Source organism: Saccoglossus kowalevskii, chromosome 16, assembly GCF_978046115.1.
Source record: "Saccoglossus kowalevskii chromosome 16, keSacKowa6.1, whole genome shotgun sequence".
NCBI lineage: Eukaryota > Metazoa > Hemichordata > Enteropneusta > Harrimaniidae > Saccoglossus > Saccoglossus kowalevskii.
Genome location: NC_140656.1, coordinates 20,011,345 through 20,027,730, shown reverse-complemented (window position 1 = coordinate 20,027,730; position 16,386 = coordinate 20,011,345). Strand labels below are relative to the sequence as shown.

General features: G+C 36.5%; 1 protein-coding gene across 1 annotated transcript in view; it reads right to left on the bottom strand.

The window, feature by feature from the left end:
• The window catches only part of LOC100373217 (putative E3 ubiquitin-protein ligase HECTD4), a 64,832-nt gene extending 48,782 nt beyond the window's left edge, over positions 1 to 16,050 (bottom strand). The window contains exons 1-11 of the mRNA XM_085490928.1: positions 15,241 to 16,050; positions 12,318 to 12,535; positions 9,664 to 9,772; positions 9,193 to 9,331; positions 8,448 to 8,633; positions 8,110 to 8,302; positions 7,838 to 7,996; positions 7,147 to 7,404; positions 6,442 to 6,668; positions 5,756 to 5,823; positions 4,566 to 4,646 (exon numbers count right to left, since the gene is read on the bottom strand). Of these exons, the coding sequence (XP_085347054.1) occupies positions 4,566 to 4,646; positions 5,756 to 5,823; positions 6,442 to 6,668; positions 7,147 to 7,404; positions 7,838 to 7,996; positions 8,110 to 8,302; positions 8,448 to 8,633; positions 9,193 to 9,331; positions 9,664 to 9,772; positions 12,318 to 12,535; positions 15,241 to 15,932 (2,330 nt within the window). The 5' untranslated portion in view covers positions 15,933 to 16,050. The remainder of the gene's footprint in view (positions 1 to 4,565; positions 4,647 to 5,755; positions 5,824 to 6,441; positions 6,669 to 7,146; positions 7,405 to 7,837; positions 7,997 to 8,109; positions 8,303 to 8,447; positions 8,634 to 9,192; positions 9,332 to 9,663; positions 9,773 to 12,317; positions 12,536 to 15,240) is intronic.
• Positions 16,051 to 16,386: the final 336 nt, after the last annotated feature.

Genomic DNA, 16,386 nt, shown 5'->3' with positions numbered 1-16,386 from the left:
CTGCCATTCCATCAATGAGGGCAACTCGATAAGTGCCCTCCCTAGCCAAATCCAGATCACCTGCTTCAGTTTCAACATTACTCTCTTGAAGCAGACTGACAATGATAGACATGAGGCTGCTCTTTGCTGAACAATGTAGCATCTGTCCATCAGCAGCAAACATGGATCTTGGTACAACTGACAGTTCATGTTTACCAACAGCTTTCTCTAAGTTGATATTTGGTCTTGACTTGGCCACTATCAGCAAGCGAGCAAAGAGACTCCTGTCTTCTTTAAGCTCTACCAACTTCTCATTTACCTTGAGCTTCACCTGTTTTCCTGTGCTTTTCCATGTCTGGAGTTTACACTTCTTCATTGGAGCCCATATATTGATCTTATTTGTCTTGATGCGGTTGCTCACAAATTCATCAAGAAGCTTGCTGCCAATTTGACTTTGAGTGCAGAGATCAAGGGTGACCTTTTCTGGCATAATTGCCTTTGTCACCAAGTTGTAGAGGTCTTCACTGTCTTCAGTAAATGGATTGGTGAATCTCTTGATAGTTTGAGCCAGTGCAGTAATGATCATTGATTGTCTTCTTTCAGCTAGAGCTGAAGTAGTATGGTGACTCAGTTTGGTATTTGAGGCATAGCCAGCCATATCTTCAGCTTCTCCAGCAAGACGTGCCAGTTCGGGTGCAATAAGAAAGAACTTTGTTCGAGCACTTGGATTCAAAGTGATTCCTATCAGGCCTCCTGAAACTTTCATAGAACGGTTGACATGTTCCAATGCATGATCTGCACCTATAGCACAGAATGGAATGTGGGGATTTTTATTCACAACCCAGTTGCCTTTGAGGAACTCATCATATATATCGGCATCAGTCTGCTTGAGTGATTCCATGTCTGCAAGGTAGACTGGCATCATCCGTGCATAGTTCAACATACTATGTGCAAAGAGGTACTTGACAAATGATGTGCTGGATGCGAGGTGGAGATTCCAATCGCCAGTTCTGACTGACCTTATATATTGCAACATTTCCATCACCATCTTCATGTACTGACGCATGACAATGAAAAGAGGTAATTTGTCATTCTGTTTGTCAAACTCACTCATTTTCTCTAGTACATTTAGTGACTGCATCTCTGTAATCATGTTGTCATGTGCTTGTTGTATATCATTGTCATCATGACATGCTTGTCTGAGGTTTTGAGCAGCTCTTGTGAGACCTTCTACCATGTCTGGGTGCTGTTCAAAGAATGCCTCATGGTACATGATGGACAGGGCTTGTAATGTCAGCAGATGTGCCTCAACTCCTCTCCTCACATGTCTTCCTTCCAAGATCTGTTTTACAGTGGCTGGTCCATACATATCAGCTTCTGTCCAGCAGAAGTCCAATCCACTGTTTTCAATATATGCTCCAAGAGTATGCAGCTGTGCCATAACAAAATGCAGCTCACCTGTGCGAAGTACTAGATGATCCATATCATCACGAGCCATCTGAAGCTGCTTGGCTGGTTTGTATAGACCCATATCTAAAGAAATAACTGTTTTTCGATCAGGACCCACAACTTTTGCATTTATATGCTGAGCTTGCTTTAAGATAGTCAACAGAGTTGTCCATTCATGGGCAGGTGCAGGAAGTAGTGGTGGTGCACCCACTCTTGTCACGGGTAACTGTTTGCTCACCAGTGAGTTATAACCTGACCAGGAAGGAATGTTGTCATGACTTCCATTCTCTTCAGAGATTGAGGAGTCATCTGGTTGATTGTCAGTGATTTCAGTTAGCCTTGACTGAAATCCTACAATTATTCGTCCCATAAGCCAGGCAGCATCTGGGGAGCATGTTTCTTGTACCTGATCTTCAGCAAGTGTGAATGTAGGATATGTGGGACTTGACGTTTGACTCAGTGGCTTAGAGCATTGAAGTAAAGGAGTGTCTGGGAATTCACTCATTGAGCGATGGGTGGTTGACTGCAATAGCTTCAATTTTCTGGCCTCATCACCTGGTTGACATCTTTGGTAGCTGGCCATTGCAGTGGCATGGAGTGTGTGCTTCCCATCAGCTGTGTCCTCTGCAAAGTCAACATTGTCAATGGCAAAGAAGATAAATCTTCCCTTAATGACATCAGGAGGCAGGTAGACCATGTCATTTTCCAACATGGTATGAAGAACACTGTTGGCTATCTGTGATTCTATCCTTAGAAGTCTATTATACTCAACTGATACACCCAGACCATGCAAAATGTTGATAACTTTCTTGCTTCTGATGGCCTGGCGAATGGCTAAGCCAATAGCCCACTGCTGCGGCATTTCTCTGACTGCTCTTAGACTCTGTGTCTCTTTCCTGTTAACCTGATGCTTGGACAAGAACATGGACATTGTACTTTGTGCAAGACTCATGGCATTCCTGTTTACAGCTGTTGATTTGGACTCAGTAGAGAGTGATGTCTTTGGTCCTTGGATTATCCAACGATAGAAACTGTATAGCTGGGTTGGTATATTCTCCTTCTCGACATCACTTAGCGACCCAGCAAATGTCCATGGTCTGGCCTTGCTTATTGCTTTTCTGAGAATTGATGCAGCAGTAAATAGGCACTTCATGTCTTCATCGCCTTCTTCTGTGTCATCTTCTGCAAGATGAATAGTTGCATCCCTTCCACACTTTATGCTTACACGTTCAGACTCATTCACTCGCTTTGGTCTGTGGAATTCTATTTCCATTATTTCCCTCTGCAGAAGTTTCTTCAGCATCTTGCGACTGAACATGGGATTCATCACATTATTTTCTGTGCGAATTTTAATATATGCATCCTGAAGTGTTGCCATGCTGATGATATGACCATCAAGAAGCTCCCCTTGAACAAGACTTAGAAACTCCACTTCTGCAGCATAATCATTAAAGGCACTGTGCTGACTAGTTGTTTCTTCAGATCGACGTAGCACATGTGTCACATGAATGGCCCAGCAATGCTTATGATACCTGATGTCAATAGCGTGTGCATCTTCAGGATTTATTGCAGTGCTGAGTTTGACTCGAAACTTCTCATTTCTACTCTTCTCTACTGCATGTTTGAGAGGTTGGCCTGCATTGCCAGTAACAACTTTATGTAGAGGCTTATTATATAATGCTCCTTGTTCACAGAAGAAGCATGCATCTTTCTCAAATGGAACAGACTGGGAACGTGTGAAGGTGCTACTGCTGTCTGAGGAGGAACTATCCGGTGCTCTACTGCCTCTTGCTGCCATCTGCTTTTCAAATTTTTCCCTAGCTCTCTTGGTTAACTGTACGTGCACTGTGTTCTGGTAACATTTTCTGTGCCATGTAGCATTTATTGATCCAAGATCTTGATCAGTCAAATCACCAAGACGCCTGCTCACTTCCGGATATTCACCATCACCATACTTTGCTCTTTCATGAACAAATTGCAGAACTTTTTCATAGGTACTAGGTTTTCCAACAAGGGCACCACCAGCTTTCTGGCAAATGATGCACATCGAAAAGTCTGTTACATATCGTGCACGTTTTGACACTGGAACTCCCAGCGGAGCTGTGTGTTGCATTGTAAACGTACTATTTTTTCAATCTCTATTCAGTGTCTAAAAAAAGTCACCACCACCACCATTTGAACACTATTACTACACCAAATAGGTGACTATTAGAGTTCTACAAAGTTCAGGTTTATAATCTACAGCTCGGTCTACTGATAGATGATCTGAAACATACATAAGGAAAATTGGTCATTATAGGCTACAATAAAAGTGTATTATATGTATACAGGGTTAGACCATTCAATATTTGAGGGATGAGGTCATCTTGGCAAGTAAATTAATGTTCACTAGGTATTGACCTATTTTTTTAGCGCTTTCCAACATAAAACCAAACAGACATATGATTTTGGGGGAAATGTCAATGTTTTTTAATTTGACCCCCCTCCAATCGAATGGTCTGACCCTTATGAGTAGTTACGTTTAATAACCCAGCTATATATAGTTATATATTTGATAAATAAATAGACATGTCTTCTGAAAAAAAACACACACTGAGAATTATAATAATTGACAGGTTTCATATATAGAGATATATTGGCAAGTGCTAACAATTAACTTAATGAGCAATGAAAATAAGGCGATCTTTCTGGTTAAAAAAAATCTGCAGGACAGGAACTCAGAGTGTAAACTTATTTTCAATGTTATTTAGAGATTCCTCAGGGTAATTAAAACATATGGTTCACTTTAACCACCAACCTGCCAACACACAGAGCCATTTGAACTAATGGCAGGAAATACGCAAGGGGTACATGTGCAACAGTCGTAAACAAAAGTGTGCAAAAATAGGCATTGCCTTCTTTTGTTAAAAACCGCTAACACAACAAGTTTCCAGACTGTCAACATGTTTTTTATCATCAATTAGGGTCACCTGAAGCCATATAGATAAGTGATTTGCTTTCACCACCCAAGTCCCACGGGCTTCAGAATTGATGCACATGCTCCCTGACTATATTGTAAAATGTATATTTTGTTTTCCATTGAAATCTAAATAACAATTGAAAGCATATTTGAAAGATTAATCCATCTAGATTCTTACCTTATGACATTACACACTTCTCTTTCAATACCAGCTTTACTAAGACATTCTGTAGAGTCCAGTAGTTGCCATACTAAAGATCTAAAGGTAGACATGGAAATGAACAATGTCACTGAGAAAGCCATACAATTGAAAGCAGTGTGTATTACTCACTTCTTAACACCATAAGTGATGTAGCAATTATACTGATGATATATTAATTAATATTACCGGATTCTGCCGTAAATTCGCCCATCCGAAAAGTCGCCTTGGGCGGTTTCACGGCTGGTGGGCCCTTATTTGGGGTTCAAATTTTCAACAAATATTTTTAGGGGGCTTATATTTTCATTGAAAAATCCACCAACTTTCAACACCGGCAGTTGGACCACCCAAAACGAAAGAAACTAAAATTGTATACATTTTTTTCTAGCTGGATTAATAAGTAGACCACGCATCATTCTCCAAAAAAATCACATTAACGAACCTCGTGCGCGAAATACAATTATTTTGTTGTTTATTAGTAACGAAAATATATTCTAAAAGAAGTTTCAAATAACAACGAACACAACAGCATTACTTAGTAGCGAATGATCGTGGTATTGCAATCCGGTCATGTTGCGTTTTACAATTGTTGATTATTACCTAGTAATGATTATAATAACGTGAATTGTTATGAAATGCAAATAAATTTCAACTTATTTCATCGTAAGCAAATGATTCCGGTCACATTTTCATCACACGATGTTTTGACCTGACCTGACAGATCAAATCGATAATTTACTAATGAAAACGATGGATGATGCCAACGTGTTCAAATTATCATAATACATTTAAATATGATAATGTTATTGACCCCAGCATGGAAGAGATTTGCCGATGTTGTTGTACGATCTTTTGGCTTGGATTTTGATGGGAGAGCGGCATGATTTGTTTTTAAATAAAAAGAATAGTTCAAAAGATAAACTGAGCATTTGAAGAATAATTTAACATTATTTACAGCAATAACTCATTGTCGAAACAAAGCTAACCCATTCACGCAAGTCGCAATAAACATCAATACTCTTGAATAGGCATCAGAAAAAATTAAAATAACACCTTAAAAAACTGCCGAAAAATCGCCCTGGCGGTTTCTTGGTCCCAATATAATTTTTTTTAAACCTGAACTGCCGTTCAACGGCCCTGGGCGAATTTACAGCAGAATCCGGTATTACCTGGTTTTTTTAACTAGTAACTTTTCCTCCTCTTTTTCATTCTTGAATAAGTAAGATTTTACTATCACCTGCAATATTGAAAGAAATTAGTCTTGAAAGATACTCTATAAAGTTGCACTCTGAGGTTTATAGGGGATTGGGGACTACCCGGTAATATGTCAAATAGTTGATGGTGTGAATAGAAATGAAATATTTGACAAGATTAAAACAGGCATCTAATTGAAGAGTGAAAAAAAAAGTGTTGTGACTCTCACTTTCAACAAAATCTTTATAGCCATTTATCTATCATTAAACATTCCATTGAAAGCATTTTCATAGAGGACCTAGTTGTGTTTAGCAATGTTTATCAGGTTTTTATAAAAAATAAATAGGTATACCAGTATATACTAAACAATGAATAGTATAGTGTTTTTAAAAAAAAATTTAAACCTATGTATTTGGATGCAAAATCTCACCTTGGGCAAACTGATTTGTGATATCACAATCACACCACCAATAGCAATAATCAGTCAATGCTGGTAAAATGATCCCTAGTGAAATTTTCAAGTTAAAAAATTTTGCAACTTTCCCTTGTTAATTTTTGACCAAATAAATTCAGATTGACTACCGGGGTTTATTACAATTTAAGGATAAAATATGGAAAAATTCATGCAACAAAAGTTAATGTTTAAAGATGACTATCTGACCTGCAAGACAATCAGCATACACTGAATAATTCTGACATCATTTTCTTGTATGGCCTTTTCTAAGACATCACAAATTCTATTCATGTACGTACTATCAATGGAGTAACTTTTGAATAGCATATTACGTAACGGTGTCAACATCATATCGTTGTTAAGCTGATGACAACACATACTACCAACATGTTGTAATAGTTTGTTTATAACATCACATACTGAAAGTGAAACATCTGAAAAATAGAAAATCAAAACATAACATCATTTGCTGTATCACCGAATGCAGTATACAGAAAAAAAATCTCCTCTAGGTATTCTCCAAAATATGCAATGCTTTATTGATCAAACAGATTTTTTCAACCAAGGAATTGACGAAGTGCAGATCAAACTTATAATTAAATTTCATTTCCTTCCACAATTTAAATGACAAATGATGTCATTTTGCATTATATCATGTGATTAATTATTCATGAAGACGTTCGGATTCAGGAAAAACAAATGGGTGTCTACAATGTGATCATTTGCAGAGACACAATTTTCTTCATGCGATTTTTTTGATGTCAAACCGAATGTAAACAATGTACAGTTTTGAACTTATGAATGAGTGCGAATACACTTCACCCAAATGCAAATACAGCTTATTAGTGAATGATACATTGATACTGTTTTTAATGCTAGAGATATAATATTTTACATAAAAATATAACTAACCTTTGGGGGCCTCTGTCTGTACATGTGGAATTGCCAGCCTGTGGCATATATGATGTGCAGCTTGATGTCCAGGATTGAACCACTGATCAACCCATTCATTAGAACAAGTCCATAACAGGTTATTCCATACATCATAACATATACCTAGGCCCTGTACTGTTGCTCCTCTGGCTAGGGCACATGTTGGTGCATCTGCGAATTCACTTTTCGTGATAAACTGACCATCACTGACATCAAATGAAAGATTGATCCCTAAAGCTGAAACAGAGTTTAATACACACAAGTCACATCACTTTCAATTCCAAACAATATTCCTCCGTAACATAACAAACTATCGTCAACTACAACTGTTTATGAAGCAATGTTAAGATCTGTCATTGCAAGCAAGGTCTGTCTGTGTGGGCAATGCCAGTGGGCAATGTCACGATCTGACAGCGAGGACAATATCAAGATCCATCTATGAAGCCAATATCAAAGTCCATCTATGAAGCCAATATCAAAGTCCATCTATGAAGCCAATATCAAAGTCCATCTACGAAGCCAATATCAAAGTCCATCTACGAAGCCAATATCAAAGTCCATCTACGAAGCCAATATCAAAGTCCGTCTACGAAGCCAATATCAAAGTCCATCTATGAAGCCAATATCAAAGTCCATCTACGAAGCCAATGCCAAGGTCATAAATACTTACTTCTCATTCCTGAAACTCCAGAATTACTTCCAAATAGAGATCTAGCAGTAGTATTACTGTTACCACCAGGTGGCGCTGTCACCAATACTATACTATTACCACATGAATAAATAGGGGTCTTGCGAAGTACTTTCAATGTTAACCCAACAGTAGTTGTACCTGTGAAATCAAAATTTCAAAATTTCTGTAAATGTTGATTAGATTGTATGTGCAACACCTCCCAATATTGGAGGATATTTTGTTTTGCATTTATCATGCATTTTACAACTTACTTGGATCATCCTTGGTGGTAGTTGCTGTCAGTGATCCCCCACTTAGAGCCACCAGAGTGGCTGCAGCTGTACTTGACCTGTATGGACGTAATCTGGCTAGTAATGAATCTGTTAAATTCTTAGCTGAATCCTCTTTCCTCTCTAATAGAACATTGATTTTGATGGCAACAGCTTTCACTTCATCATCCACAACCTGAAGAGGTATACAGATACATTTATTAGGCAAAAATACATTTTCTCAAATAAATAAGTTAATATTGTATTGTATTATATTATATATACGAATCAGTGTTCATAGTAGGAATTCATTCAACCAACATAGTGTTGTTCATACTTACCTCTAACTTAAATACTTCCAAGTAGACATATTTGCCTTGACTGGGAGATTTCTCGATGTTTGCAGAAAGTGGTAATGGCAGCCACAACCAGTAGTAGTAAGTGCCATCACTGCACAGATTAATGGTCACAAAGTTGGCGTGGTCTGGTATCAGCGTCGCGTTAGGCGTATTAATAGTACATTTCACCTAGATACCAAACATGTATGCTATTGAATTTATTTGTATATTACATTCATAAGAGCTCAAATCTTGCTTCAATGATCTTATACCTAACAGATACTACTCTGGCTGCTTACGTTTACTATGTGACCCAACAATTTATTTAGTTCTCTGATGTCTCGTTACTGAAATGTATATACCAGTAACAAAAATTTCATTCACTAATTTATTGAAAATCAATTCAAAGTGAATAGAAAAAGATTGACAATAATATAATTCTTATACCAGATTTTATCTCTACCAGCTGACAGAAAATTGTCACATTCAGAAACAACTCACTTTGATGCATCATTTTATTGACAAGAAATAAAACACTAAATTTGTTTCCATACTTTGACATGTTAAATGTTTGGATGTAAATACACAGGGAATACTGAGCCCATTTCCTCATATGCTCTATTTCTAGTCTAAAGTAGTTTCAGTAAGTTGGCCACCATCAGCTTACCAAAGTTCAAGCACTGTATACAAGACCGGCTATTAGTCTATCTAATAAAGAAAAGCGGTGGAGGAAGAGGTAGCTTATTACCTTCAGTGTGCTTGGATCGATGATATCACACAATTGAGCTGGCCTTATATCATACTCTACTTTTCTGTGAATTAGATACTGATCCCCGTAAGCTACAAAGCCTGTCTCTAGGTCACTGTTACGAGCATATACGTAACCCCTGCAACAAACATACAAGTTGAAGGTAAATGTGCAGACAAATCATGTGTCTATGCCTGATAGTATAGATTTTTTTATGTGGTCTTCACATGGGGGGTGCGGGTTTATTACAATGTAGTTTCTGTAAGGCAATGTGTTATTACCAGGGTATGAAATGACAACCAGATTTGTTTTGTTTTTCAACACCAAGCTCCAAACGGTTACAATTAAGTTTCTGAATGTCAATTTCAGATCACTACATGCATTGTTCAGTCTGTTGTAGTGATGGTCAACTGCAAATCAACGTTCCTATCAATCTTTAGTAGAAGTTACTGTTTATTCCCAGAAACTCACCGCAATGTACCGTGTAATCCTGATCCAATCTTAGACAATCCCTTCCCAGTAGAGTTGGTTGTATAGAGAAATTTACCATCACAAGTGATGCTACGTCCTTGCTCCATCTCTGTGTATAATATTGATATTGAGTTAAACACAAAACCAGACAGATTCATTTCTCCTGAAGCGACACTGTTGTTTGAATTGTAAACATTTGTATTCTACAGTTCTATTACTGCTCTTGTGCTATCAGGTTGGTCTTTAAGTATATAACGATCACCAACCGCTATTACGCAGGTCAACAAATAAACATTGTTCACAACAGGGAATCAATGGTTATAACTATGAGCAAACATGACAAATAATTTTGTTTGATTTTTCTAGCTTGACTGTAATTGTGCAACTGCCACTTAGCACAGCTCTTAAAGATCTGGCTGCTATCTGATCAATATGAAATAAACATTCATTGTTGTGTGAGCTCCCCAGCCCCCACCCACCCACCCACCCAATAGTGCTGCTTTAAAGAGAGAAATCATGATAATGAAATATTATCAGTTGGCAGTATTGTTTACACACCTTTATGAACATCAGATAACATTACAGCATGGAATGGAAAGGCATCTGTAAAAAGAGAATATTCAGTGATTAAATGCAGAAATGAAAGTTTTCCTTATGGCTGTCTTTCGCATACACAGGTGATAACTTCTAAAGGAGTTCACACATACCATCACAAGTGATGAGTAGATTTTATGCGCGTGTATAATCGATTCTGAATCCAATATGGCATTGTCAGGAGTTCATTTTTGTTATTACGTTATACCATCAGAATGTAATAGCTGCAGGTGATACTGCATATACTGGAATATTATACATCCAAAACATGACTGGTGCGCTGGTCGGTGCATAACATAGAATACAAAGAGCACTGAAACATGTACGCCAACATATGCTAAGAGACGCTGATAATTTGATCATAAACAATATTTTGAATTTGAAACATTCTTCATGTGAAATGATTAATTGTAGTTGTTTATAATATTATACGTTCTTCCACAACACCGTAATATCGCACAAAATTTGATGAAGTAAAAATATTATGAAATTTGAAGTACCAATAGATCGTAATCAAGTAATACTCTATGGTTTGATTATGCATAGCAATGACGTAAAGCAATGTTCAAATAAGGACAATAATACGTTATAATATCATATAGCAGTAGAACAAGATGGCTGCTGAAATCAGCACAAAAAATCTAACCCAAACCCTGAGCATATTACACTGAGTACAGTATCAATATTCTAGGAAATCCAACATTATTTACTATGTTTACACATCAAATGATTATTGAAGAGGAAGTATCATCCAAATGTGTATGATTTCCACCATCTGCTTGCAAGTTTGTTGTATGTAAAACATATGTTAGTTTTCCCATCATAATACATGTATTTCTACAACAACTTGAGGAGACAACAGAATTGAAAAGGATTATTCATTTTTATTTCAAGAACTTCTTTCTTTCATTGTTTCACCTCTTTTCAACCATGCCTGGTAAAACATACTTCCAGTCATAATTTTTATATATGGCATTGTATTCTAATTCAATTCAATTTCAGTCACCATTTACATACGGTTCAATTGTTGTTTCTATCACAGTCCCACCAGGAGGTAACTGTAACTGTATTGTATTTTCATTACAATACCCTAGAGATGAGATGATTTCAATAAAGTCTTTCATTCATTCATATTCAATAGTACTTTGAAATGCAAAGTACATAACTTAAGGGGTCAGTGCACTTAGCTTTGTAGTCAAAGGTAACTCAATAAATTTCTTGTAATGGGGAAATACACATTGTGCATGAAACTGTATTTTTTTTGGCTTGTAATTTAAGTATTGAGCATCTATTGGAGTGATCAAGATGAGTTGTCCAAGCAACTATAGCTAATATTTCCTCCTATTCTTGCCATTATGTGAGGTTCTAGTCTGTTTATACCGGTACTGTAAATTATTTATTATTCTGGTACTTATGTCATCATAAAAAAAATCAGTTTTGCTAGGTCTTCCTACTTATTGTGCATTTTCATACCATCAATTATGTCACATATGCTGATAAGTACCAATTAGACAATTAAGAAAGTAACTAAACACAAATACAGTTCAACATCCCATATAGCTGACATATATACAAATTTTTAAGTTAACGTCATGTTTTGACTGTTTTGACTGCATATGCCTAATCATCTGATTGGAACTTGGTTGACCAAAAAAACATTGAAAGCAGAAGTCAAACTACATGTAATACAGAGGAATACATACAATATACATGAAATCTCAATAGAGGATACAGTGCCCTTTCAATTTATCATCTATTTGTATAAATTGCCGTAAGGCAAAGTAATCAAAACAAAATGTATGAATTGATTCAGTCTCATACATCTGGGTGGTTTCTCTCAAATTCAGTGATCACTGCACGATGCACCGCATGCCCAAATTTAGTAAAATAGTGCACGCTTATAAAAATGGATTGATCTAACCCATTTGAATCAGTTTTAAATCTCCAGACATGCCTAGCAAACCAGTCAGCAAGTTAGCTGCAGCATTGTTGCTGTTTCGGTGTACAAAACAGTATGGTGGCGACATCGTAAATTTGATATTTTCTAATCCTTCACTCACCTTTATCCTTGTCATCTAAAGATTTCTCAGCGTCACTAAGCATGTCTTCAAAGCCCCAGCATACAACATGTTTACTGCCGACTAGAGACGATGGCATACCTTGACCACCTTCCAACTGCAGTAGTTGATGTAGCACATCTCCTACTGGTAGTGACTCAATACTGGATTCAAGTTTTTGTAGTAAATGTACAGTATGGATGAAACTCTTCATAGATCCTCTGTAAAAATAGTTAAAACATAATAATACCAGTCATTGCCAAGTTGAATTCAGCTTCTTATTTCATTGAAAATCAATCTCTAATATTGTGACAATTCATTTTTCCGTCACATCTAGAAATAATCCAATGTAAAATCTGTATAAAATGCCGATAAGACCAAGTAGTGTACATGCATTAATTTTTCATGGAGTTTAATTTCGCTGAATTAAACCCACATAAACCTGTAAAATAACAATATGACAAACTGTTTCCCTGACTTTACAGTTACTGTACTAATTTTTGCTAAAACTTGTTACATGTAGTTATTCAGACTCAATAACAAAGAATTTCTTTGACAGACTAAGAGCACAATTGTTGTGGTAAACCCAAACAAGATAGTGAACTGCAAAGATTATTATTGGAAGTACTATACATGATAGATTCCATTATATAGTGTTATTGAATATTGGCATATTTAAATCCATGTTGTAGTACAACAAAGTAACAGAAGCATCCTCGTAATAACCTCATTTTATTTCGAGTGGGAGCGTGCAAATCGAAAAAAAATCTTGCATTTTGAGTCCCGAGCTGCTGTAAAGTCAGGAAGGCGTGGCTTCCATTGTTATGCAACCACACCAACAAGAGATAATTCACTAACAAATGCTACGTTCACGTTATGGGATTTCAGCAGAGGGATTAGAGCAATTGCGTTCACGTTAGTTAGACCCACTTGGGACCCACTCAGCTGTGTTAAAATCACGCCCTCATTTTTCGATCTGTTATTTGACCCAAACACGGAAAACAATACGCATATGATGATAACAATAATTGCTATGTTGAAATTATATCCATTAGCTGTTATGGCATTTATTACAAGTTATCGTGCACATGAACAGTAAAGAAGATTTGAAAAACAATTATTTTTCACATAAATATAGCATTTCAAGAAAAACCAATTGCAGTAGCACATAAATATGCGTTGCTGACGATGGTTTGCATTCATTTTAATAATTAATTACTACAATATCTAACCATATCCCTTAATTTGAAACTCGACAAATTGATACAAATAGTTTTCCTTGGCATTGTGTCAGTAAAATGGTGTTAGCAAAATAGAATATTGAACATAAATTGAAATTATAATACAATTTACAAGAAAGTTGCACAAAGTTATGACTGTGTTTCTTTGATGAAGTCAATAATGCTGACAAATGGATGTTAGATAAACTTTTCCCTTCTACAACATGGCGGTACTCCCATGGTGCATTTCACTTCATTATGTGCACAACTTCCTGTTGTAAATGACAAGAAGATTACACTGTTGTTTCAACATTTTATTGTCTTTCTTTCTCTCTATTATTTTTATAACATGGTAGTTATGGTGCAATACATGTAGTAATTTTCATAATGCACAAATGTGTGTTATTTAATTCAATATTATTTTGTTGTATATTGTTCTGTTTTTTTATTTCTTTTTAAGAGAATGGTGATGAACAAAAGAAAACTCTTTTATTTTTCAAGAGATTAATTTTCTTGTATCACTGTGTACTTTCGTCCATGTCAATGCCCATAACTCAGCAACTGACAAAAATAACCAGTGGTAATTATTAAATTTTACTCATGGATCAAGGATGGTATTACATTCATTTTGCATTATTATTATCTCTTTGATTGGCTTGTTGGATTCAACTGCCATTAAAAATATTTATAAAAGTGAATAGAATGGATTCATTATATCCATATAGTGCATTTCATGAAGGTGTGAATTTGTTCTATATAAATATTTATAAATGATTTATTAACAATGACTCATTGGTAATGGGCATTACCAAATGGAGCCAAAGGCTGATAGCTGTTTAAACAATGTAAAATATTTCCAAATAATATTTATTCCCACAAGTGATGTAAAATCCACAGTTCAAAGAGTTGCTATGATTGGCTGGACAGGATTCAACTGCCATGTTGAGTTTTCAAATTTTAATTAATTATTTGCAAAAATACCCTAAACAACATCCATGGGTAAATTGAAACGAGTGTAGTAACTTCCACACTCTGATATAGTCTATTATTACACATTTAGCACAGAAAACAATTGAATTTGTTGTTCTGTAAAATGTTTTATCAGCATCATTTAAATATCGAAATTTTCAATTATATGGGGTAAATGTCAACAACATTGACGTGTTCAAGGTTATTGATGTCGCACGTTCAAACAATCCTTTGTTTACATTGGATGCAAAAGTGCTATCATGTCCAGTCGCAAATGTTCGCACATCACAAAATGTTTTTGGTTGCTATTTCAAACTGTAATCTCTCATTCAATTATTATTACAAGCAGAAAAAGAAGATTTGTAATAATAAGGTTATCACAAGAATAATGCAAAATAAGCACTCAGGCAGTACGAGGCGTCATCAACCTCTGATTAGTTGATACGATTGTCGTAGTGGCTTTGTGCACACTTTGTGGTATATTTGTGATAACCTCACATGAAGCCGAGGGTAAACAAGAAAATGATTTACAGAATTATTATTAATGTTTTAACTTTATTTTATCTGTTTTTTGATGAATGATATTTTACTTAGTTACTGACGATTAACAATCCACTCACTTATTACCAAAAAGGTCCATGCTTGAACACCCTGCAGAATCAAATTCTGGTCGTCGAGCTCATATCAAACCAGGGTAGTATTTTATTGCCCCTTGATAATCCCACTTAGTGACTTACCTAGCACAAGCTAGAGCAACCAGCGCGGCTGCGGCATTTGCCTGTTGTTCAACCCCCAAAGTTGGCGTCGCTGCATCCTCAATGGAAATATCTTCACCTAGCCAAGAACATAATAAATTTTCTAGGCCATTGAGACAGTCTGATGGTTCTTTGGTCAAACTCAGTGGGGCGCAATCCTTGAGACACGTTAGAAGTAGTTTAGCAGTAGTGCCACATAGGCTCGGGTCCAGTCTACTTTGAGATTTCAGTAAAGGGAATGTCAGTAAAAGACTAACACGAGATGAAAATGGGGCCTGTTCGGCTTGTTGCCACAATCCCTGTTTCTTCAGCAATGCGATAGTTTCTTCCTGACTTGTCGCATCGCCAGAATCCGAGTGTTCATCGGGAATTGCCATTTGTCGCTGTGCTTGCCACAGTCCCTTTAAAGCGTTCAGTCGATACTCCAACAATCGCGAGTAAGCATATGCATTACTTCTTGTCCCACACACCGCCAATAAACGATCAGATAACTCAGCTGGGTTTTTAGAGTCGAAGGAAACGACTTCATTTTCTATTTCCGTGATCTGGCCGCCACTGCTTACATCATGGGGAAGTTCGACGATATCGGTCACTCGCAACAAACCATCGTGAAGAAAAAGTGTTTCCTCTGTGACAGAAAGCCACTGCGTGTTATCGGTTATAGATGTAGCCATTTTGAAATACAATTCACTAAACCTTGTGACGCAATAACTGATTTGTTTCGGTGTAGATTTTTAAAACGCCGATTTTTGATCGGCTGACAAAATTTCTTCGCTCCAGGAGGCTGCCATTTTGTTTGTTGCAGATGCAACCGAAAACGAGGTCACATACATAGAGGGCGTACCATACTTAACAAATCCAGGTGCAGAAAGTATAACATTTTTTTAATTACATTTTGGGGTTTTCCCATTTTTTAAAACTTTTTATTTCGACGATTGTTTTTTTTTTTGACGTATTTTAATTGTATTTCTTGTTTTAAACATTTTTCTTTTGACCATTTTCTGTTCTGTTCTGTTTTTAGCATTGTTTTAGCGTTGATCATTTTGGGTTTTGTGCATTTTCTGCTCAGGACATTTTTTTTTAGCTCATCGTCATAATTTATGCATATAACTACCTAACCATCTGATG